This window comes from Erpetoichthys calabaricus, chromosome 5, assembly GCF_900747795.2.
Source record: "Erpetoichthys calabaricus chromosome 5, fErpCal1.3, whole genome shotgun sequence".
NCBI classification, from domain to species: Eukaryota; Metazoa; Chordata; class Cladistia; order Polypteriformes; family Polypteridae; genus Erpetoichthys; species Erpetoichthys calabaricus.
Genome location: NC_041398.2, coordinates 248,607,807 through 248,632,866, shown reverse-complemented (window position 1 = coordinate 248,632,866; position 25,060 = coordinate 248,607,807). Strand labels below are relative to the sequence as shown.

Here is a 25,060-nt window from a genome sequence, read left to right as displayed (position 1 = left end):
TACAGTATATATCTTCTTCTATAATACGCTACCGTGGCTGTTCGTTTGTCTGTCCAGGATTTTAAATCACCTGTAGCTCGCAAAATCGTTTCACCTATTGACTTGAAATTTGGAACACATATACTACGTGATGTCTACTATCCGCTTTCGGGGTGATGATTTTATTACACTTTTTATTTTTATTTTATTTTATTGTAGAATCAACTCTCAGTAGCGCGCAGCAGGGCGGCTGTGTGGCGCATGCGTACGGGCGCCATTCTCATTCCCTACCACCTTCGCTAATCATTCTTGAGGCAGATTGAAGACTTAAGTGCCAGATTAAGTGAAAAATTAAAGAAAACATGTAATTGCAACACAAAAACTAACTTAATCAGTTTTAACATGAAAAGATGCCGACGGAAGAAGAGAAGCAGCGGGCCGCTAGGGTGGAGTAAAGAAGATCTACTCGGGAAGGAGCAAGCACATCAACCTCTGAGCAAATGAATGCTAAACGTACAGAGAAAGAGTATGAATACTATGTATTCATCAATCAAGTGTATTCACTGCACATTATCGTGCAGTGTGCCGTTACTGGCATATAAATAATAGAGATTATATATATATATATATATAAATATATATATATATATATATATATATAAATATAAATAGATAAATAAATAATAGAGAGAGAGATATGTATGCCCTATTCTATACCTGCGTGTGTGCTGGGTATGGATTCCATGCCCAGTCGGTGTATGTCTGGAGTTCTCTTTCTGAAAACACTGGTCCTTAACGGGACATGTTTGTGTTGTCCAGTGTGATAGGAAACCAGGTCATCAGCCAGCCCCAAACACCAACACGAACACACACAGACTCCAGATTGTAAGTAAAGGTGTGTTTATTACACCAAAATACACAATACTTCCACAAGTTAACAAAGGCACAGGTTTCTCTCTCCACAATCCAATTCTTCTCTACAATTTCTCTCACCATCGCACTACCCTCCTCCAGTTGAGTGCTGCTCCATGGCCACCCAGCTCCGGCTCGCCTGGATAGGGGAGTGTAGTGCCTTTTATTAAGGACCTGGGAGTACTTCCGGTGCCAGGGCCACTGCCCGTTGGAAGCACTTCCGGGTCAGGTGAAAGTCCATTATAACAGGGAGCTTGTCTCCCTGCAGCACCCAGTGACCCCAGCAGGGCTGTTCTGACGGACTACATCTCCTGGCATTCCCTGCTTGCTTCCTACTGCGCACTGATATCCAGGGCTGCTGCCATCTAGCGTTCTGTAGGAGTAAAAAGCCCCCAGTGGCATCTTCCCTTTTCATCCCTTCTGGTCCTTCCTTCCGGATCCCCTTCTCCTCTGCGGCCAGGATGCCTATCTCCCTGTTAGGAGCTTCCCGTTCAAGTAAGCAACCATCCCCTCTTCTGGCCAGGATGCCTGTCCAGCCCATGTGGCATCTACACCAGTAATAAAATTTCAAAATGCCTGGCACCTAAGTATTTGAGAATGTTTGAGGTAAGGCAGTTTTTCCTCACTAACTGTGGTGCAGAAGAGTGCTGATGTATTGCATGTTGACTTGCACATGCAAGAAAATATTTCACTGTACACTTTAAAAGGATCATTAATGTCCTTGTAAACTTATACCCCAGTGACAAGTAGGTTAGGTTCGTTGGCAATTGTAAACTGGACCAGTGTGAATGTGAGTGCATGAATTGAACTGGCGCCATGCCCAGGGTTCATTCCAGCCCATTTCAACCCTGAATTAAAGTGTGTTTGAGAAGGTTATGTCTAACCTGTAGAGGGGTATAGAGGGAGTGGCAGAGTGTTACAAAGTTAGAATGATCTGGTACCGTGCAGTATTCTTTACACATTAATTTATTTTTGTAGGTTTAAGGTGAACCTTAAGGTATGCTTGCTCCAAATATGTGGCTATAAGAAGCTCATGAAGAATGTGGAGGATCTAAGAAAGCAGGTGTTTGATTCGGAAAATGATGAACATGAAGCTTTGCTGATGAAGGTACATTTACTCGTGAATGTATTTTTCTTGGGAGCAACAGTCTTACTAGTAAAGTAATCACATAACCAAGGCAGGTCAATCTAACTGTTATCTTCTTCTTCTTCTTCCGGCTGCTTCCGTTAGGGGTCGCCACAGCAGATAATCTTCTTCCGTATCTTTCTGTCCTCTGCATCTTGTTCTGTTACACCCATCACCTGCATGTCCTCTCTCACCACATCCATAAACCTTCTCTTAGGCGTTCCTCTTTTTCTCTTCCCTGGCAGCTCTATCCTTAGCATCCTTCTCCCAATACACTCGGCATCTCTCCTCTGTACATGTCCAAACCAATGCAATCTCGCCCCTCTGACTTTGTCTCCCAACCGTCCAACTTGAGCTGACCCTCTAATGTCCTCATTTCTAATCTTATCCATCCTTGTCACACCCAGTGCAAATCTTAGCATCTTTAACTCTGCTACCTCCAGCTCTCTCTCCTGCTTTCTGGTCAGTGCCACCGTCTCCAACCCATATACCATAGCTGGTCTCACTATCGTCCTGTAGACCTTCCCTTTCACTCTTGCTGATACCCATCTGTCACAAATCACTCCTGACAGTCTTTTCCACCCATTCCACCCTGCCTGTACTCTTTTTCACCTCTCTTCCACAATACCCATTACTCTGTACTGTTGATCCCAAGTATTTAAACTCATCCACCTTCGCCAACTCTACTCCCCTCATCCTCACCATTCCACTGACCTCCCTCTCATTTACACACATGTATTCTGTCTTGTTCCTACTGATCTTCATTCCTCTCCTCTCTAGAGCATATCTCCACCTCTCCAGGGTCTCCTCAACCTGCTCCCTACTATCGCTACAGATTACACTGTCATCAGCAAACATCATAGTCCACGGGGACTCCTGTCTAATCTCTGTCAACCTGTCCATCACCATTGCAAATAAGAAAGGGCTCAGAGCCGATCCCTGATGTAATACCACCTCCAATTTGAATACATCCGTCACTCCTACTGCAGACCTCACCACTGTCTCACGTCCCTCGTGCATATCCTGTACAACTCTTACATACTTCTCTGCTACTTCCTCATACAACACCATAACTCCTCTCGAGGCACCCTGTGATATGCTTTCTCCAGGTCCACAAAGACACAGTGCAACTCCTTCTGGCCTTCTCTGTACTTCTCCATCAACACCCTCAGAGCAAACATCGCATCTGTAGTGCTCTTGGCATGAAACCATACTGCTGCTCACTAATCATCACCTCACTTCTTAACTGATCTTCCACTACTCTTTCCCATATCTTCATGCTGTGGCTCATCAATTTTATCCCCCTGTAGTTACTATAGTCTTGCACATCCCCCTTATTCTTAAATATCGGCACCAGTACACTTCTTCTCCACTCCTCAGGCATCCTCTCACTTTCCAAGATTCCATTAAACAATCTGGTTAAAAACTCCACTGCCATCTCTTCTAAACACCTCCATGCTTCCACAGGTATGTCATCTGGACCAACGGCTTTTCCATTCTTCATCCTCTTCATAGCTGTCCTTACTTCCTCCTTGGTAATCCATTGCACATCCTGATTCACTATCTCCACATCATCCAACCTCTTCTCTCTCTCTCGTTCTCTTCAGTCATAAGCCTCTCAAAGTACTTTTTCCATCTGCTCAACACACTCTCCTCGCTTGTGAGAACGTTTCCATCTTTATCCTTTATTACCCTAACCTGCTGCACATCTTTCCCAGGTCAAAAAAATCAGTCTAGCCAATTGGTACAGGTCCTTTTCTCCCTCCTTGGTGTCCAACCTCTCATCCAACTCACTCCAAAAATCTTCTTTCTCATCCATTGCACACCCAACTTGCGGGGCATATGCACTAACAACATTCATCATCAAATCTCCAATTTCCAGCTTCATAATCATTACTCTGTCTGACACTCTTTTCACCTCTAAACACTCTTGGCATACTGTTCCTTCAGAATAACCCCTACTCCATTTCTCCTCCTATCCACACCATGATAGAACAATTTGAATCCACTTCCGATCCTCCTGGCCTTACTCCCCTTACATTTAGTCTCTTCACGCACAATATATCAACCTTCCTTCTCTCCATCATATCCGCTAACTCTCTCCCTTTACCGGTCATACTGCCAACATTCAAAGTTCCTACCCTCAGTTCCACTGTTTACCTTCCTCCTCTCCTCCTGCCTCTGGACACGTCTCCTCCCTCTTCTTCTCCTCCTTCTTCTTCGGCCAACAGTAGCCCAATTTCTGCCAGCACCCTGTTCACTAACAGTACTGGTGGCAGTCGTTGTTAACCCGGGGCTTGACCAATTCCGGTATGGAAATTTGTATTGTTGTCCGCATATTGATTTGGCAAAATTTTACACCGGATGCCCTTCCTGATGTAACCCTCCCCATTTATCCGGGCTTGGGACCGGCACAATGAAACACACTGGTATGTGCATCCCCTGTGGCTGGGTTGTCAATCTAACTGTTATCACATTCCAGAATTAATTATGTTGTATAAGAGAATAAACAAAAAGAGATCATACAAATCTGGGGCACCAAAGTGATCCCTGTATATTTATGATGATGTTTTTAACAAAAAAGGGACAAAACAAGTCGTCTTCAGTTTGTCGTCATTCAACTATCCCAAGATGGCGGCTTAAAAACTAAATTCAGAGGAAGAGGTGGGTTCAGTGGACCAGAAATCGGATGTGATGTCATCGGAGGCCAGTCTGTCAATCACTCTTTCTGTAGAGGACCCTAGAAGAGAGACATTAGATGATCGTGCCAACCCCTGGCACAGAGGGTGATTGTTATCAACTAAGCCATTAGTCTGTCTCCAATCGCACGTGTTTAACACTTGAATTTTAAATTAAGCCAGGTCTTTGTTTAGAAGTGCAACATGTCATTGGATCCCAATTACGTGAACTTTAAAGATACCTTATAATTCATATCTGCTGTAAACTGAAGAAACTCTCTTCACTTATAATGTCATGGAAAAAAGAATTCCAACAAACATAAGTGAACGTATGTAAGAACATTTCCATTAACTAAAAATAAATGTAAAAATCTCCAAGAACATGGTTAGCGTCCTACAAGAAACAGATGTGCGATTACATTTTTAAGACGTTTCTTTCCATCAATTTGGTATTTTAAGTTAGAAATATGCTCATAAATAAAGAGAAAACGGTAATAAAAATGAATTTACTAGACAAATGCCAGTCATTTACAAATACACAAACAGAAGGAACTGAAGATACTATATGGCACTTTCAAGGGCAAACCTCATTAAGTGAAACAAATTACAGTTTTTATGTAACCTTGAAATTAAAAGGCAAGTATCTTATTATTGTAGTTTATATTCAGAAATCTTGGAAGTAATCGGCTGTTTCAGAGTAATGGAATAAAAGCCATTTATAATATTCTATTTAAAAGGTGGATTTTCAAATCGGGACTAAATTTGACTCAACACCAAGGAGGTGCTTAAGAACAGCAGTTATAAAGCTATACTTTGTAGTTCTTTTAGTAGTTCTGGAGCCAACACTTTGAATTAACTGCAGGCAAGAAATCAAATGATATGAAGAGCTCTCAAATAAAATGTTTTCGTAGTGAGCTGTGCTTGAAATAAAATACATGAGTTTTCATTTCTGTTTTCTGCATAGTGAGGAAATGCTTTCATTTACCTCTATTAGCTGAACATAAGCTTTCAGTTTATTTTACAGAAACAGAAATGTTGGCAGAAAGGGCAAACGATAGGGTTAGCAAGTCAGTTAATTAGCATTATGACTCAGAATAGCATATAGAAAGTGTGGTCCCCAGGGGTGCTGCGGCTCCCTAAACACCCAACACCTAGGCTCGGACACAAGGTTACCACAAACAAAAGGATTTTTATTGTGTCAAACTCTTCCCCAAGGTAAGCGTTACCCACAGCGCACACAGTATTTTCAGCAATAAGCACTCTCTCTTCTTCCTCTGTTTCTCTCTGCAAGATTTGTCCACCTGTCCCCGACTCAGAGTTGTGGCAGGCAGCTCCTTTTATGTAGCACCCGGAAGCACTTGCAGGGCCATTCCCCTCAGCACCCAACAGGGTTGAGTTGACAAACTCCATTTCCCAAGATGCCTTGTGGAACCCCGTGGCAATGCTGTAGCCCAGGGGGGCTAGCATCCCGGGGGAGACAGTGCCCTGTGCAAGTTGTCTCCCCCTGTCCTTCCAGACTGAGGGTATCCTGGCCAGGTAAGGTTCCAGAGAGGTGTCCCTCACAAAAGCGACATTTTTATGTGCGAGGTGAGTAATGAGTTTAATGAAATCAGCATATTAGTTGATACCGCAATTAAACAAAAGAACATGCCAAACACATTTGCATTTCGAGACGCAAATAAAAAAAACAAGAAATAGTCTAATGAAAAATTGATTATTTATCAAAGAGAAATAAAAATAATATTCACACAACTTCACGTAACAGTAGATATAATGCAAACATAGTATGAAATATTCAAATAATCACAGGAGGAAATACTAAGACATTTGAAAATATGGTAGGCTTCAGAGCTTTATTGTCAAATAAGGCCGAAAGAGTAAACTTTTATCGTATCGCTTAAGGAGAAGGACACCAAAGCGGTTTGCTTATTATCTTTTATTCCAAAATCCATTACGAGACCGAAAAAATGCCCTTTAGTAAGAATGTTATTGAGTCTGTTACCATCTTGGTGATTCTTGCAGAAGTCAGATCTTGCTTCAGGAGTACCTGAGGTCTCCTGGCCTTTGTAGCGGTGAGTAAGTGGTGAGTAGTTTACTACTAGTTTTTGGTCAGAGAAAGGATCTTGGTTCACAAAGTAGGCTTTAGTGAACGTTTCACTTATCATGACCTAATGGAGTTTGGTTGATGCTGATCAAAGCAGCCTTTAACACTAAAATTACCAGAGCCTACGAAAAAACTCTTAGATCCGTCCCACCTTAAATCGCTTCGCACCTCTCCATCAGCGTCTTTTGTCCTGTAAATGTGTCGATAAGCAGCAAGCAGCCTGCTATCGCATCCTCCACCACCACACAGTTTTCTCAGCTCAAGTCTGTTTACCTGCATGTCAGTTGCTTGGATTTGTATAGAGTGAGAAGTCAAGCAAAATGACACCTTTTATAAATACTATATCGTTATTTGGAACACATGCATTTCATGTGTGTTCCGTGTCTACAACAATCTATGTACAGTAAACACATCGTTAAAACAGAAACATTTTTCATGTTTTAATAATAATTGACAAAATGTTGACATGAAGTGTATAATGTGTTAAGCCTGAATTCCAAATATCAAATAAACACTTTCACAAAATGTACAAATATAACAGAACAAGTGCGCTTTTATTCAAAAATATAACTGCAGAAAAAGAACCCGCGTTAGGGTGCAACATTGACACGCATTTGTTACGACCACTTCAGTGGCGCAACGGTATCAAATGTTGACTGGTAATCAAAACTTCATGGGTTCGATTCCGGACGAGTCCGTTTTGAGAAGTGAGCTTCTATTATTCTTACTATTTTAGAATAAAACGTACATTTGATTTCAGTCTGTAAGAGCCAGTGTAAATGTATGATACTTGTAAAGGTTGGCTCTGGTTTTTTTTTTTTTTTTTTTTTTTTTTTTAATATTTATTTTTATTCTCTCAGTCACATTCACGATCCTACCCAGCCCCCCGATCTCACACTGCTGTTTTGACATAAAGACGTTCTATAGCTCTGCAGTCTACTTGTGACTTTAAGTAAATAAATCTAGGTAAATAAGTAAATAACATTCACCCCCCCCTTTCAATATTTTATAGCCCAAAAGGCTTTCAATGGTTGTAGCAGCAGTTCCCAGCAAATTAGCAGTGATGATGGCCGCCAATACCGAGTGCCTATGCGCCAAATCCTGCCACTTTCATAATAAAGCTGATGTTACACGCGTGATGACAGCTCCTCGCTAAACTAAGTACTGTCCCAACATGTATGCCTTGATGTCTGTGGTTAAGTGGAGCCCCAGAGCCTGGGTAATGGCTTTGTAACCCTTTCCAAATGAGTAGATCTCAACAACTTGTATTGTTTTTTTCTCTTCTTCTTTTCAGGACATTCTATAGGAACTGTGCATTGACAGGTTCAGCCAAATGTGCATGATTTAGGACTGGGCTAAATTGAATCTGATTGTTAATGAGAGTATTCAAACATCCATCCATCCATCCATTTTCCAACCCGCTGAATCCGAACACAGGGTCACGGGGGTCCGCTGGAGCCAATCCCAGCCAACACAGGGCACAAGGCAGGAAACAATCCTGGGCAGGGTGCCAACCCACCGCAGGACACACACAAACACACCCACCCACCAAGCACACACTAGGGCCAATTTAGAATCGCCAATCCACCTAACCTGCATGTCTTTGGACTGTGGGAGGAAACCGGAGCGCCCGGAGGAAACCCACGCAGACACGGGGAGAACATGCAAACTCCACGCAGGGAGGACCCGGGAATCGAACCCAGGTCCCCAAATCTCCCAACTGCGAGGCAGCAGCGCTACCCACTGCGCCACCGTGCTGCCCTTGTATTCAAACATTTCAAACTGATTATCTCCATAATTGTTTTACATTTTATTTTAGTTTTGCATGTTTAATTACATAAAACAAATGTCTGGGTTTCAATCAGACTCTCCAAAATTTACAACTACAGCTTAAAGAAAATGTTGATAAAGTTGCTGTGAAATATCTCCGATGCAATAATATAAAACACAGAGGAAAATAAAACTCAACTTTAAATCCCAAGAAAGAGAAATGAGACCCATTTACACTTAAGATGTAAACCCAGCAGTGCCTCCTGTTAGAAGTGTAAAATGAAGCAGTTCAGGTAGGAGTGCAGTTAGGCATTTGACAAATCCTTAGGCCTCTATGCTAAATGTCAGTCGCCAGTAACTAATAAGTTCACAAAGAGAAAAACAAAATGAATCATCTGTATGGACTCTTTAACTGGAGACTGCTCACTCTTGTATGCTTTGGTTGTATCATTTACGGTATGTTGTTCTGTGCTTTCTGTATCACTAGAGTGTAATTTTAATTTTTTTATTAGTGAAGAACAAGTGTGAGTAACATTTTCCAATGTACTGTTTACATGTGGCAATTTGAACTTGAATTGGTAGCTGCACATATTTCAGCGTTTTAATGTTCAATGCATTTTCTTGTTCATACTTTTTGCAGGTATTAACCAGTACTGCCTTTATGCTATTTTATAATACTGGAAGATACTTCCCATAGTTCTAAATTAGTTTGTGCCATCTTCTGTATTGTTACTTATGTAAACACCTGTGCTAATCTTTGTCTTAGTTCTCCATGTCCTTATTGCTGAAATCTTCTACTAGAAAGTAAATTTCACTAAGCATTAGTTTGGATTTTATTCAAAATGTTGTGTTTTTCCCCCATTGTATTTTAAAAAGTTATGGAAGTTATTGATGCCCAACGTGGAACTGGATTCCAGAATTTCAAAGCAGTGGGGGGATATCGGTTTCCAGGGAGATGATCCTAAAACTGACTTCCGAGGCATGGGCATGCTTGGCTTAGCCAATCTTGTGTAAGTTCACCATTCTTCTAACTGGAGTAAACTCTTGACCTTTTTATTTTATTTTTTTTATTTTTTAATTTTTGTCTATTACTTGTATATTCTTGATATTTAAAAAATATTGCACACAGCCAGTTCCTGATCTGACAAAATATTTATTAACTAGCAAATCTTGCTTGCTAAAATTTCGCAAGAATAAAAGCGTTAATGAAATGAGGGAGAAAAGAACATCGCACGTTAGTGTAAGAAAGGAGATTATTTTAATAAGTAGTGACTTGTGAGAGGACTCAATATTAGAATAGTCCCATGATTAGTATGGGGTGTTATTATAGTCACTTACAACAACATGAAGATTTACGATATAAAGTGTAACATGAACAGGTTAACGGAACATATTGGATAAGAAGGGAAATGCAGGCACACGCAAGTCAGTATGTGTGAAGTGTGGCCATCAGGTAATGCAGTATACCGACGTCTATAATTGTCAGAAAATGCAATCTATTGCATAAACGTTATTGTCAGCAAAAATATTCTCCTGCGTGTAACCCACAAGTACCTGTATGTTTAACCCGGGTTTCAATGTAACTTGAAAAGATAATGTACAACTGGCACTGGGTAAAAACAGGGCCTGGCAAATAAACTCCGACGTTTTTAAACATTTGTCCTTGTGACTTGGTGATAGTCATACGATGTGCTAAACGGACAAGGACTTGCCTTCGCCGTAATATCAAGGGAATGTCTTGTTTTGAGTTGTAAGAGTTATGGAATCCCTGTAGTTTTTCTATCGTAATGTTTCTTGTTGTCTGGCAGTTTGCCGCTGCTCTTCAGAAAGGTTGTGTGTGTGTAATTCGTTTTTCGTTCACTGTCCAGATGCAAGACTTACTGCCACTGATCTTCAGATCATATCGCTCTGTGGTTTGTCATATGTTGTCTTTGTTGTTGTAAGGCATCGCCTGTGCTGGTTGGTCTGGTGTGATGTAGACGTTTCTGCTTCTGTGTGTTGGTGTGAGTATGTAGGCTGGCAAGAGCGTTTCTGTTGGTCGCTGCTACGCCTTATGTGCCTTTTCATTTTATTGAGAGGCTTACGTTGAAGTGAAAAAAAAGGAGGCTTAAAATGGTGGTGACATAATGCAGTTTCGTTCAGTAACAAAGTATGCACTGAATAAACAGTCAAATACCACAGTCGATAATCGGTCACATTGAAGAATTGAAGGCTTGAAGATAAGCCTGAGACCAAAACTCTGCCAGGAGCACGGATTCCTTGCTGTTTTTGTGGAGGGATATAGCAGTTGTGGCAACCGTTGTTTATATCGAGCACAGATGGACACAAGCGAAATAATATAAGGATTCTCTATAACACCTTTGAGTAAATACTAAAGTATAAACTAAATAGTAATTACAAATGCATTAAAAGCAAACAACAGAAGCAGAAGAGCAATAGAATTGAATGGAAACGGAACACAACACATCCTGAAGAGAGTTGTAAGACTACAGTTTCATGTAAAGGTTTGGAAAAATTACGTATTATGTTGACATTTGAAGTAAACAAGTTCGAAAATTTATGCATGGCGTAGCATTCAGGTGCGTTCAGGGGCTTAGTTAACTGATGGAGCGTTTCACAGTGCCCTCCATAATACGAGGAACGTTCAAAGACTTTCTGCACTTTTTTTAACTCTACAGTAATCCCTCGCTATATCGCGCTTCGCCTTTCGCGGCTTCACTCCATCGCGGATTTTATATGTAAGCATATTTAAATATATATCGCGGATTTTTTGCTGGTTTGCGGATTTCTGCGGACAATGGGTCTTTTAATTTCTGGTACATGCTTCCTCAGTTGGTTTGCCCAGTTGATTTCATACAAGGGACGCTATTGGCAGATGCCTGAGAAGCTACCCGGCTTACTTTTCTGTCTCTCTTGCACTGACTTTCTCTGATCCTGACGTAGGGGGATTGAGCAGGTGGGCTGTTCGCACACCTAGACGATACGGACGCTCATCTAAAAATGCTGAAAGATTATCTTCACGTTGCTGTCTTTTGTGCAGCTGCTTCCTGAAATGACATGCTGCACGGTGCTTCGCATACTTAAAAGCTCGAAGGGCACGTATTGATTTTTGATTGAAAAACAAACTCTGTCTCTCTCTCTCTCTCTCTCTCTCTCTTCCTGCTCCTGACGGAGGGGGTGTGAGCTGCCGCCTTCAACAGCTTTGTGCCGCGGTGCTTCGCATACTTAAAAGCAAACAGCCCTATTGATTTGTTTGCTTTCCTCTGTCTTTCTGACAGACTCTGCTCCTGATGCGCACTCCTTTGAAGAGGAAAATATGTTTGCATTCTTTTAATTGTGAGACTGAACTGTCATCTCTGTCTTGTCATGGAGCACAGTTTAAACTTTTGAAAAAGAGACAAATGTTTGTTTGCAGTGTTTGAATAACGTTCCTGTCTCTCTACAACCTCCTGTGTTTCTGCGCAAATCTGTGACCCAAGCATGACAATATAAAAATAACCATATTAACATATGGTTTCTACTTCGCGGATTTTCTTATTTCGCGGGTGGCTCTGGAACGCAACCCCCGCGATGGAGGAGGGATTACTGTATTTATTAAGAATTTCAAAAACAAATGACAACACTTTTCTACATAGTCACCTTCCTTTGCGATGCAATTTTCCCAGCGTCATACCAACTTTTTATGTCCAATTACTACTCCTCCCGCCTTCACCATTTCCAATGAAAATATAAAAGTGCGGAAACATTTTGAACGTCCCTCGTATTTTTGACTAAAACACATTTTCATTGATTTACTGCTTAGCTCCATAGTTTAAAATTACAACTCAAATAATACAAATATGATTAAAGAGCATGTTGAACACTATGATTTAAGGGGATTTGCATACATTTCAGTCACAGTATGTAGAAATGACAACACTTTTTCTACGTGATCCCACCATTTCAGGGCACCATAATGCTTTGGGACATTTCGAGTCGTAGGTGTTTGTGATTCCTCAGGTGTTTTTCATTGTTTCATAAGATAAGCACTTGTCTTCATGCCAAACAGGTCAGGTCAGGTTGGGGAGCGTGCACTGGTACAGCACGTTGCCACACGAAAAAACGGCTTGGGATCCTGGTTGGCAATCCTCCAGGCAGACACGTGGTCCAGTCCCACTCTCCAGAAGTGACCATCTATCTGCTGAAGCCAGGTGTTACGTGGGCATCCCCATGGCCTGGACCAGCTGCATGCTGAATCACCCTCGGGGAATCGCGCCACATGGCTGCAGTGCTGTAACTGACCCTCCCTCACAATGCAGGTCATGTGCCTCATTCGGGACCTCATGAGCAACCGCTCTTTCAACACAAAGTCAAAACAGTGCACAACCTCTGCATTTTTTCCCAATTGATTCTGGGGTCCGTTAGCAGTGTGTTCTGCTCCTAATCTGTTCAATGCTTGCAAGGACTGGTTGTTGGGCATGGTGGTGGGGTCCAGCAGCTGTGTAGCATCTGTTGGTGAAGAAAGATTCTGACTTTGCTGACGATGCTGTTATCTTCGCGGAGTCAATGGAGGCTTTGATCGGGGCGCTTGAGAGACTGAGCGAGGAGTCTGAGTGTCTGGGCTTGCGAGTGTCCTGATAGAAACCAACATCCAGGCCTTTAATGACCTCTTGGACACAGCCATCAGCAGTGTGTCTGTCTGCGGAGAGCGTGTCGAACGCGTTGAGAGGTTTACTTACCTCTGCAGTGACATTCACGTCTCTGGTGACTCTTCCTACGAAGTCGGTAGACATATTGGGAGAGCATCAGGGGGTCATGAGGTTGCTGGAAAGGGGTGTGTGGCGCTCCTGATATCGTTTCAAAAGGACAGAGGTCCAAGTCTTTAGAGTCCTGGTGCTTCCTGTCTTGCTATATGGTTATGAGACATGGACGCTATCCAGTGACCTGAGACGAAGACTGGACTGCTTCAGTACTGTGTCTCTTTAGAGAATCAATGGGTACCGCTGGTTTGACATGTTGAACAATAGCAACTAAACACATAAACCCTTTCTGACCCGATGCTATCCTTGTATTACTTAGGGGAGCTGTAACTTCATGTGCAATTAATTAGTTCAAACCCTTTTTAGTTGCAGGTTGACAATGTCCGTTTTTAACAATGTGCAGGTAACACTGCTGTGAGATCATCTATACTGGGATGTAAATACGGAGGACATTTCAGCTCAATTTATGCTTATTGAGCGACACTTACAGAATTTCTTTCCTCTTCCATTCATTTCAAAATAGGTGACTTTTTGTGTTTGTGTGATTGAGTGTTTCTATGCGAGTGGCTTGAGCACACACCTCCACCGAGTTTTGACTAACTTATGCTGGGGATCTAAGTGGCTGTCAGATGAGTAAAAAAGGAAAATATGCAAAATATACAAGTCGATGCATCCACTGTCAAAGTAAAATTGAAACAGTAAATTAATTTATAGTTGATTTTCTTTTTTAAGATGGACAAGTTCACAAATTGGTTAAAGCTTTTCAGAGATTTTGATTTGAAACTTTGCGTAGTGCAATCTATTTGAGATACCTCAATGAAAACTGAACTGCCTCAAAAGCGTCCTTGAAGACTACTTGTGCCACATTTCAATAAAATTGGCCCACCGGGGTCCGAGTTTTTTTTTTTGGACAGACACACATGGCTATCACAACCGGGTCTTCTTACATTATATGCGAATTAAACTTAAAATAGTAAATCCAACTTTGACAGTAAACAAACCGAAACAACTGCATTTTTATGGAAATCTTAATTTACAGTCAGGATTTCTTTGTTGAACTAAAAAAACATTTGAAAAATAAAAGAAAATTCTATTGTTAAGACTTCCATGTTTATGCCATTCACTTTGGTGCTTTATTTTTCGTATCCCCTGAATAACTTTCTTGTTTCCTAATAATTCATTTTTTGTATTTCATAATTCTGCGGTGGGCTGGCGCCCTGCCCGGGGTTTGTTTCCTGCCTTGCACCCTGTGTTGGCTGGGATTGGCTCCAGCAGACCCCCGTCACCCTGTAGTTAGGATATAGCGAGTTGGATGATGGATGGATGGATACTTCATAATTTCTAACGGGATTTTAACTTTTTTTTTTCATTTTTATTTTTGTGAAATAGATTCTTTAGTGAGCATTATCCCGAAGTAGCTCGACAAGTCCTGTCACATTCAAATCATCCTAAACTGGGGTAAGTTTGTTCATTCTTTCATTCAGCCATTTTCTTTTAGTCATTTATTCCCAGATTGATCAGGTCTCCTAGTCCATCGTAACTTATTCTTCCTCCTCTTGTGATATTTGCAGGTACTTCAGGCCCTGTGAGAGAGAGAGAGAGAATCTCTGTAATGTGTCCTGGGTCTTTTCCCATTAATCTTTATGTGGTACTGTCAACAACAACAACATTTATTTCTATAGAACATTTTCATACAAATGATGGAGCTCAAAGATGAGGAAAGATAAGGTTATAAAAAATAGAAATCTAAAAATAAGATTAGGCAATACTAAATAACAAAGAATAAAGTAAGGTCTGATGGCCAGGAGGACAGAAAAACAAAAAAACTTCAGAAGGCTGGAGAAAGAAAAAAACAAAATCTGCAGGGGTTCCGAGGCCATGAGACCACCCAGCTCCCCCTGGGCTTTCTATGTAACATAAATGATCTCAATCAGTCCTCATGGCTTTCAGGCTTCACATGGTGATTATGGTCATGTGAACATCTGGCCTTCAATCCATCAATGTAGCGACTGCATTGTGCCCTGATCAGGTGGTGGTGGCACAGATCTCCACCACAGAAAACCAGAAAAGAACAGCAGAGCATAGTAGGGGTTAGTACAGATTGCAGAGCCATGACAGAAATGATAAATCAATGCATATACAGAATATCAGGGTTACACTAAAATGAAGCTATGAGAAAGCCATATTAAAGTAATGCGTGTTTAGTAGTTTTATAAAGTGCTCCACCGTATTAGTCTGGCGAATTTCTATTGGTCAGCTATTCCAGATTTTAGGTGCATAACAGCAGAAGGCTGCCTCACTACTTCTTACAAGTTTAGTGCTTGGAATTCTAAGCAGACACTCATTTGAAGATCTAAGGTTACGATTTGGAGTGTAAGGTGAGAGGCATTCGGAGATGTAGGATGGAGCAGATTATTTAATGCTTTGTAAACAATCAGCAGTATTTTAAGTCAATTCTAAATGACACAGGTAACCAGTGTAGTGACGCTCAGACTGGCGTGATGTGCTCAGATTTTCTATTCCTACTTAAGATTCTGGCAGCTGCATTCTGCACTTGTTGCAGCCGATTGATGTCTTTTTTGGGTGGTCCTGAGAGGTTTGCGTTACAATAATCTAGTCGACTAAAAACAAAAGCATGAACTAATGTTTCATCGTGTAATATACCCAGTCAGCATTCTGTCTAAAGCTTTAAATTGATGAGTTTCCCTTTGGGACATATAAAGTTCTATTCATCTGTCTATCTATCTATTCCCCCAAAACTGGCTAATCGTAATCCAGAGAAGCAGTGGTTCTTCTCAGTAATCACCTTGTGTTTCTAAGCTCTTCACCCTATCAAAGGCGGTGAGCTCAGTGACCCAATGCATGGTCTGCAGTTTGGTTGCATGTACTCACAGTGATGTTCTTTTGGGTACTGTCTACATCTTGTGACCATCAGGTAAGGACAGTAACACAGAGTGACTAGTCAAACTGAAAGCTTTGCCTGAGGACTTAGCTAACACCTCATTCCCATGATCTTCTACAATATCCCAGTTGCACTGATTCATTGCTAAATCTCACAGTCATTTCTCCCCTTAGTCATAAGCAAGACCCCCAAGGTACTTCAACTCCTTCATTTTGGACAGCTGCTCACCCCTTCACAAAAAAGAACAACTCATCTCATAACAAACTGCAATACACTCAGCTACAAATCTCTCCAGTGCATGATGGGAATCCCTGCTTGATTAGAACAAGAGCGCAAGAACAATTTGTTAACCCTGAATGTTTTATCTTTTACCGTGATAATCAGGATTTTGACTATTGAGTAATCAATAAACCATGAATTGTACCTTTTGCTCTGAAAATAAGCAGTCCTGGTATTTGTATGTTTTTACAAGAGTTATTTCAAGGTGTTTTTTTAACCTTGTGAATTTTCTGCATTTTCAGATATTCTTATGCAATTGTTGGAATAAATCTCACAGAGATGGCTTATAGTTTGCTGTCAAGTGGAGCTCTCAAGCCTCATTTCTATAATTTGGTACCAGGTAGTCCCCAGCTGGAACATTTCCAAAGATTTTATAGTGAGTATCAGCTGACTTTGAACATAGTGTAAAGATTCTGTCTGTTATCAACAAAGTGTTTTCTTTGTCATTTTTTTCTTGTACATTTTTTCCACAATTCTCCCTTTTATCAAAGTCTATGAGCTGGACTTATGGCTGCCATCCATTTTTCTGGGGCATATTTGGTCCCCAAGATACATAGAACTTATTTTGTCCCTAGGTAGAAATTTTACAGAAACTCATTAAAAAAATATGTACGAAAGTATGAGGTGTGATCAAAAAGTACAGTGAATGTTGATGCAGAGCATCATCCAAGAGGAACACAGAACAATTCACTGCAGGTTCTAACTGGTCCATCCTGGAGCCGAGTTTGTGACAAGTTTCAACTTTGTTTGATACCGTCAGTCGTTTGTGTTTTTCAAGTTTGTCGTTAGTAATGAATATCGAGCAACGCATTAACATGAAATTTTGTTTTCAAATTGCAAAAAGCTCAGGAAACCCATCAGATGTTAAAATCGGTTTATGGTGACACTGCCCCGACAAATAAGACTGTTTGGTTACAAGTGGTTTGATTGATTTCGTAATGGATCTGACTCGGTTGAAGACGAGAAAAGATCAGGACATCCTTCAACATCAATAGCCGAGGATAATGTTGAAACGGTTTCATTCTTCATGATGACAATGGTCCTTTTCACACATCCCTTCTAGTACGACAATTTCTGTCAAATAAAGACATTACACTGTGTCTGCATCCACCTTATTCGCCGGATCTGGCACCGTGTGACTTCTGGCTGTTCTCTAAATTGAAAATGACCGTGAAAGGAAAACGATTTCAATCCATTGAGAACATCCAGGCAGCTACGACAGCCCAACTAAAGACACTCTCGAAAGGAAACTTCCAGAGCTGCTTCCCAAAGTGTCAGGAGCATTGGGATAAGTGCATTCGAAGTGGAGGAGGAGAGTATTTTGAGGGTGACTAGTAGTTGTTGTAAATCTTTTACTGAAATAAACGTTTCTTTTTTAAAATATTCACTGTATTTTTTGATCACAACTCCTAGAAGCATACACACTATGGTCAGAACACACCAGAATAACTAAAAAGGAAGAAAACTAAAAAAGAAAATTAAACTTCTGACTTCACAGTCCCAGTGAGGCGCTATACATGTGTATTGCCTATTAGTATAAAGGAGCCCCAGTTGTGTTTCTTAACACGCTTCTGCTGAATAATTTGTTGGCTCAAAGTCCTATGTGTTAGTGAGTCAGAGAGTGGATGTGCAGCTTTGTTCTTAATGGCACTCAGTTTTCTCTTCATTCAGCTACCTCTAGAGGGTCCAGAGTGTGTCCCATACCTGAGCCTGCCTTTTTAATTACCTTGTTGATTTGGAGTCCACTAACTGCTATCAGTCAATCAAAGAGGCTCCCTTTGCAGGCACCTTTTATACTCACTGTGAGAAAGGCTAAGGAGCATATCGTGCACACTGTTTGCGTGTGTACTGCGTCTGTAATCATTTTCACAGTCCACCATGAACTGAGTGTTTAATGGGTGTGTTTAATAAATAAATGAAAGATTATTGTTTAGGTGTTAATAGCTTAAGCATGTTGTTTATGTCTATACTTCTGACTTAGATAAAGATAGAGCAGATCATATGTTATCACCAATTAACGCAAAAAACCAGACGATTCCTAAAGGTTCACATACTTTTCCTAGCCAGTGTACGTGTGTGTGTGTGTATATACTAGCTGTGTAACCCGTATTGTAAAAAGCCTGTAGTCCTAGAAACTATTGAAATCAGTCAGTCAGTCATTATCCAACCCGCTATATCCTAACACAGGGTCATGGGGGTCTGCTGGAGCCAATCCCAGCCAACACAGGGCGCAAGGCAGGAAACAAACCCCGGGCAGGGCGCCAGCCCACTGCAGGGCACACACACCCACACATCAAGCACACACTGGGGACAATTTAGGATCGCCAATGCACCTAATCTGCATGTCTTTGGACTGTGGGAGGAAACTGGAACACCCGGAGGAAACCCATGCAGACACGGGGAGAACATGCAAACTCCATGCAGGGAGGACCCGGGAAGCAAACCCAGGTCTCCTTACTGCGAGGCAGCAGCGCTACCACTGCGCCACCGTGCCACCCTGAAACTATTGAAATCGTCAGAAAAAAAATTGAAATGTAGAGATGTCAGGTAATTGAAAGGAACTACTCTGGGCATCTCTCTCCTCGGAGGATTAATTTTGCCAACGTACTCACATCACTTGTGTATTAGCGGCAGGAGGAAAAGTAAAAGGGTACCGTTTTGCCAATGGTAGCGGCTAAGTGACGTTGTCTTTCTACAGAGGTTTTGTTTTGCTGACGTGCTCACCTCACTTGTGTTATTAGCTTCTAAGTGACTTTTCTGTTTCCTCAGTAGCCCTTACCCAACTCCACCTCTTACTTCCAGGCTGGACAGACAGACAGACACACACTTCCACGTGTAGGCATTTATATATAAGATATATCTATCTATCTATCTATCTATCTGTATATATATATATATATATATATATATATATATATAGTGGAACCTCTAGATACGAGTTTAATTCGTTCCAGCACTGAGCTTGTATAGCGAATTTCTCGTATCTAGAACAAACTTCCCCATTGAAAATAATGGAAATCCAGTTAATCTGTTCTGCACCCCAAATATATTAACATAAAAATCAATTTTCCTAACAAATAACACTGATAAATTATATATACTGTAGTCTACCTTTAATAAATAACACTGGTAAATAATATAACTGATTATTAAAAGAATCAAAACAGGTGTCCAAAGTGCAGTAGAGCATTCAATAAATCTTTAAATAAATAATCCTTAAAACAGTTGTGAAGTGGAGGTTTACAATACACAAGAATAACAATCCTTTAACACGAGGTTAAAACGTCAAAAGGATGCCGTCTTTAAAAAACAGATGACAATCGCCGGTGCTTCTTCTCTGTTAGCGTCTGACCTGCGGGCTCTGCAACAGGCGAGACACTCTTAATGCAGCTGACCTTCTCTACACCGTCCTGCTTCAGCTGTTTGGCTCGCCTGTTCAGCTACACGCGAGCCTGCACTCGCCTGCCTGCCTGCCTCTCTCTCTCTCTCTCTCTCTCTCTCTCTCTCTCTCTCTCTCTTTCTCTCTCTCTTTCTTTTCTTTTACTTTTTCTCCCCCTTAACCGGCTCGCGCTTCTCTATATATGCGGGGAGGACATGGCAGCTGCAGCCCATCAGCCACAGGAACAATCATGGATGTGGGCAGTTTCCCACCTGTGTACTTAAGTGAGAAACGCAGACACCGCAGATCGCGGCTCGCAACTGCTACCACGCCCCCTTGCTAAGCCGCGAGCTATACCCACAGCCTGGCTCGTGGCTCGTTACGCGAACCAATGCTCGTATTTAGAGCTGAATTTTTCACTCATACTTTCCTCGTATTTTGAATTTTTCGTATACAGAGGTGCTCGTATCTCGAGGTTCCACTGTATATATATATATATATATATATATATATATATATATATATATATTATATATATATATATATATATATATTATATATGTATATATATATTATATATGTATATATATAATATATATGTATATATATATATATATAATAATAATATAATATATATATAAAATTCTAAACCTAAAAGTGCAACAATTTTATGTGACACTTTTATGTCATGTTTTTTGTCACGCTTCAAATCTGGCTTATTTTAAAACCTACATATATATGTTTGGGATCATTCTTTTCAGAATTTATCAAACTTTAATGTGATGTTGTTAGATTTACAGATTCTTTTTCCATTTTTAAATTATAAACTAAAAAATATCAAGAACTGTCATCCCGCGAGGCAAGACGTTGTGCCAAGAGATTTAACCAGGCCTCAGGCTGGAAATAAAAGCCAAAGAGTAGGACAGCTGCTGTACAGGCTTTTAAATGTTCGGAGCGCCATGTGAGATGCAGGTCACAAGACATGGCAGCAACAGCAAGCCAGCAGCTGATCGAGCAAAGAGGAGGTATAAAAAAAGCTGTATTTGTTTCCCATGGTATCACCGCTTAAGAGGGGGTTTCGAAGGAGTTCCATGTCTCCTTGGGGTGCGTTCAGCCCCCCTTTTCACAACGCAAGTGGCAGAGACGCAAAGAGGCAATACAATACACAGAACAGAACAAATCCTCAGTACAGTATAAAAATAAAAATTTTACAAGTACAAAGCAGAATTTAACAGTAGATGATATCACATCATATGATTTGGATTTGTTTAGAGTCCTGGAGACCTCAGCCATCAAGCTGCATCCCCCATTCGGCCATTCCACAGCTGAAACAGCGCTAGGCGAGCCTATCCAATGAAAGGACCCCTCTACCCCACGATTCCTGCGATCCTCCATCAGAGATGACTTTACCTTAGGCAGGCAAAACAACTTGGCAGGTGGGCCGAGTTGAGTACATTTGAGTACCGAGAAGAGAAACAGAATAGGTGAGGGTTAGTAACAAATTATAATGATCATGTTACTTATGTTTTAGTGCTAATGACTAACAACAGAGGTGCAGTCTGTACAGTTAATCAGCAGCTCTAGTCAGGGTGTGCTAAACTGAAGTCGTGAGTCTTCAACTGGGATTTAAAGGCTGAGACTGAAGGGGCATCTCTTATAGGAGCAGGCAGACCATTCCACAGTTCAGGGGCCCTGTAACTAAAAGCTCGACCTCCCACCGTTATTTTATTAATCCTTGGAATCCTAAGCAAGCTGGCATCTTGAAATCTGAATGTGCACTCTGGTTTGTAAGTCATGATAAGTTCAGACAAGTAAGCCGGACCTTGGCCATTTAATGCTTTATATGTTGAAAGGAGGATTTTGAAATCTGCCCTAAAATTAACTGGGAGCCAGTGTAAGGATTTTAGAACTGGAGTTATGTGTTCGTATTTTCTTGTTCTTGTAATAATTCTTGCAGCAGCATTTTGGATTAACTGGAGGCTGTATAAAGAACAGTTTGAACATCCAGTGAACACCGCATTGCAGTAGTCAATCTGACTAGAAATAAAGGCATGAATTAATTTCTCAGAATCCTGTTTATTTAGAAAGCACCTTCATTTTCCAACATGTTTAAGATGGAAGAAACAGGATTTGGACAACTTTGTAATATGCGCTTTAAATGACATGCTAGCCTCAATGATAACTCCTAGATTGCAGGCTGATTCAGTAAAGTTAATGGGGATTCCAACTGAGTTAAATTATGACAGAATATTGTTGTGATCAGCGTCATTCCCTCCAACAATTAACATCTCTGTTTTATCTGTGTTTAAAGACAAGTAGTTCATATCCATCCACTCCTTTAATTCACTAACACAATTAATTAAAGACAACATCGGAGAAACATAATTTGATCTAAAAGAAAGGTATAACTGGGTGTCATCTGCATATGAGTGAAAATTAACATTATGTTTCCTAATAAGAGATCCCAGTAGAAGCATGTAAAGTGAAAACAGTGACGGTCCCAGTACTGAGCCCTGCGGGACACCATATTGAACTTCTGTGTATAATGATGGAGTCCTGTCAGCACATTTCTGTACATATTGGAATTGATTTGATAAATAAGAACTAAACCAAGTGAGCACGGTGCCTGTAAGCCCAACATAATTTTCTAGCCTGTGCAGTAAAATAGAATGGTCAATGGTGTCCGATAGATAGATACTTTATTAATCCCAAGGGGAAATTCATATACTCCAGCAGCAGCATACTGATAAAGAAAATATTAAATTAAAGAGTGATAACAATGTAGGTATACAGACAGACAATAACTTTGTATAATGTTAACGTTTACCCCCCCGGGTGGAATTGAAGAGTCACATAGTGTGATGGAGGAACGATCTCCTCAGTCTGTCAGTGGAACAGGACGGTGACAGCAGTCTGTCGCTGAAGCTGCTCCTCTGTCTGGAGATGATCCTGTTCAGTAGATGCCGTGGATTCTCCATGATTGACAGGATTCTGCTCAACGCCTATCGCTCTGCCACAGATGTGCAGTTCCATGCCTACAATAGAGCCTGCCTTCCTCACTAGTTTGTCCAGGCGTGAGGCGTCCCTCTTCTTTATGCTGCCTACCCAGCACACCACCGCGTAGAAGAGGGCGCTCGCCACAACCGTCTGATAGAACATCTGCAGCATCTTATTGCAGATGTTGAAGGACGGCAGTCTTCTAAGGAAGTATAGTCGGCTCTGTCCTCTCTTGCACAGAGCATCAGTATTGGCAGTCCAGTCCAGTTTATCATCCAGCTGCACTCCCAGGTATTTATAGGTCTGCACCCTCTGCACACAGTCACCTCTGATGATCACGGGGTCCATGAGGGGCCTGGGCCTCCTGAAATCCTCCACCAGCTCCTTGGTTTTGCTGGTGTTCAGGTGTAGGTGGTTTGATGCTGCGCTTAAGTCTAACAACATCATTACAGTGAAGTTGAAGTTTCCATCTTCAGAGGATATCAGAATGTCATTCACAACCCACGTTGGTGCCGTTTCTGTACTATGACCAGCGGAATAGAGTCACTTCTGGCATTTACGGGATTTGAACCGGCGACCTTCAGATTGCTGGCACAGATCCCTAGCCGCTGTGCCACCATCACTAAGTTGGCAATAAATGTGGTTGTGTGTTCTGCAATGGACTGGTTGGTGCCTTGTGCCCTGGTTGCCTCCAGTTTCCCACAGAGTAAGCAAATTCAGACTATGGATGGATGTGTGTGTAAATCCCATTAATCTCTAAATTTTTATTTTCTATCTTGTATTTTTTGTTAAGTTCAGCAGCCTTACAAGTGCTGTTTATTTTGTAGTTGAAACTGAACTTCTTTGTACTTTGATCTTGATTGATTGTGATTCTTAACTGTGTGAACTTGGTACACAAGTTTATAGTTCAATAAACTGTTTGTGATATAACACCTCACACAAGCACAATATGTACCCAGAGCCTAAAGTCGCAATTTAGTCTGTTTGAACCTAAGAATGTGCAACTGCAGCAGAGCTTTGTGCTTATTTGACGTCTGTGCACTCTGGCAAGTGGTTAATAAAATTTTATTTACCAAGACCTATTCACCCGGTTTTACTGTGATATAAAAAAGATCTCTTCATACATTCAGTTTCTTAAATTTAGACTTTCAAGTAAACGAGTCTGCTGTTTTTCAATATGATTCCCTAGCCATGAAGTGGGCACCAGTCGATTTCGGTGCAAAATGGCCGTCGCCTCTAAAATCCTTCCTTCCAGACCATTCAACATAATGGCAGGTGTCTGGACTGAGGCGGAAAACTGTGAACATGAGAAGAGAACTTCCATGGTGTGGGCGCCCCACCCACAATTCAAATGAGGGTCCGCAGTGCCTTGAAAAAGTATTTGCCCCCTTCCTTATTTTTGTATATTTGTGACAATGAATGGCCTTAAATCTTTAGCAAGATGTAATCTCTATACAGTATATGTAAAATCCAACGTCTGTCTGTCTGTGTGTCTGTCTGCTTTTCACGAGAGAACTACTTCACGGATTTATATTGGTTTTTTTTTCTATAATTTGCTTGAACATTCTGGTTGATTTTGCGGCCTCTCTCATCACACTAAGTATCATAGTTCACTTGTGGTACTGATTTATTTGCTATATAATGTAATGAATTATTATTATTATTATTATTATTTGCGCGACTCCAAGAGAGATGCAGCGGGCGGAGGGGTGCGGGACCCTCCTCACTCATGTTCCAGCCTCGGGGCGTACCTTACCTTTGCTTAGTTAGCGAACAAGAGAACTACTTAACAGATTTATTCTATAATTTGCGTAAAACATTCCGGTTGATTTTGCGGCTTTTCTCATCGCGTTAAGTATCGTAGTTTGCTTGCAGGAGTGATTTATTCACACTAATTTGAGACAGAGGCTGTGGGCTGGGGGGGCATAAGTTAACGGGCATAAACGTAATTTTCTGAAAGTGATGCTCTGATCGTGCTCGGATGGGCTCGTGATTATTTTGCGGCCCTTATTCGATTGCACACATTACAACACGGGTGGGCAAAGTCAGTCCTGGAGGGCTGCAGTGGTTGTATTAACTACTGCAAGTCTTTTACTATTTTAACGAGTGCAGCTGTACTGCGATTTGTTCTAAAACCCGACTGAACCTTGTCAAGAACAGAATGTTTATCGAGGTGGCCATTTAGCTGCATAATG

At 41.2% G+C, this 25,060-nt stretch overlaps 1 protein-coding gene across 2 annotated transcripts in view; it reads left to right on the top strand.

The window, feature by feature from the left end:
• elmod2 (ELMO/CED-12 domain containing 2) overlaps nt 1-25,060 on the top strand; it is a 110,541-nt gene that overhangs the window by 79,344 nt on the left and 6,137 nt on the right. For both annotated transcript variants that reach the window (XM_051928177.1, XM_028802750.2), the window contains 4 exons: nt 1,870-1,999; nt 9,446-9,579; nt 14,698-14,766; nt 16,732-16,865. In XM_051928177.1, coding sequence (XP_051784137.1) covers nt 1,870-1,999; nt 9,446-9,579; nt 14,698-14,766; nt 16,732-16,865 — 467 coding nt within the window. The remainder of the gene's footprint in view (nt 1-1,869; nt 2,000-9,445; nt 9,580-14,697; nt 14,767-16,731; nt 16,866-25,060) is intronic.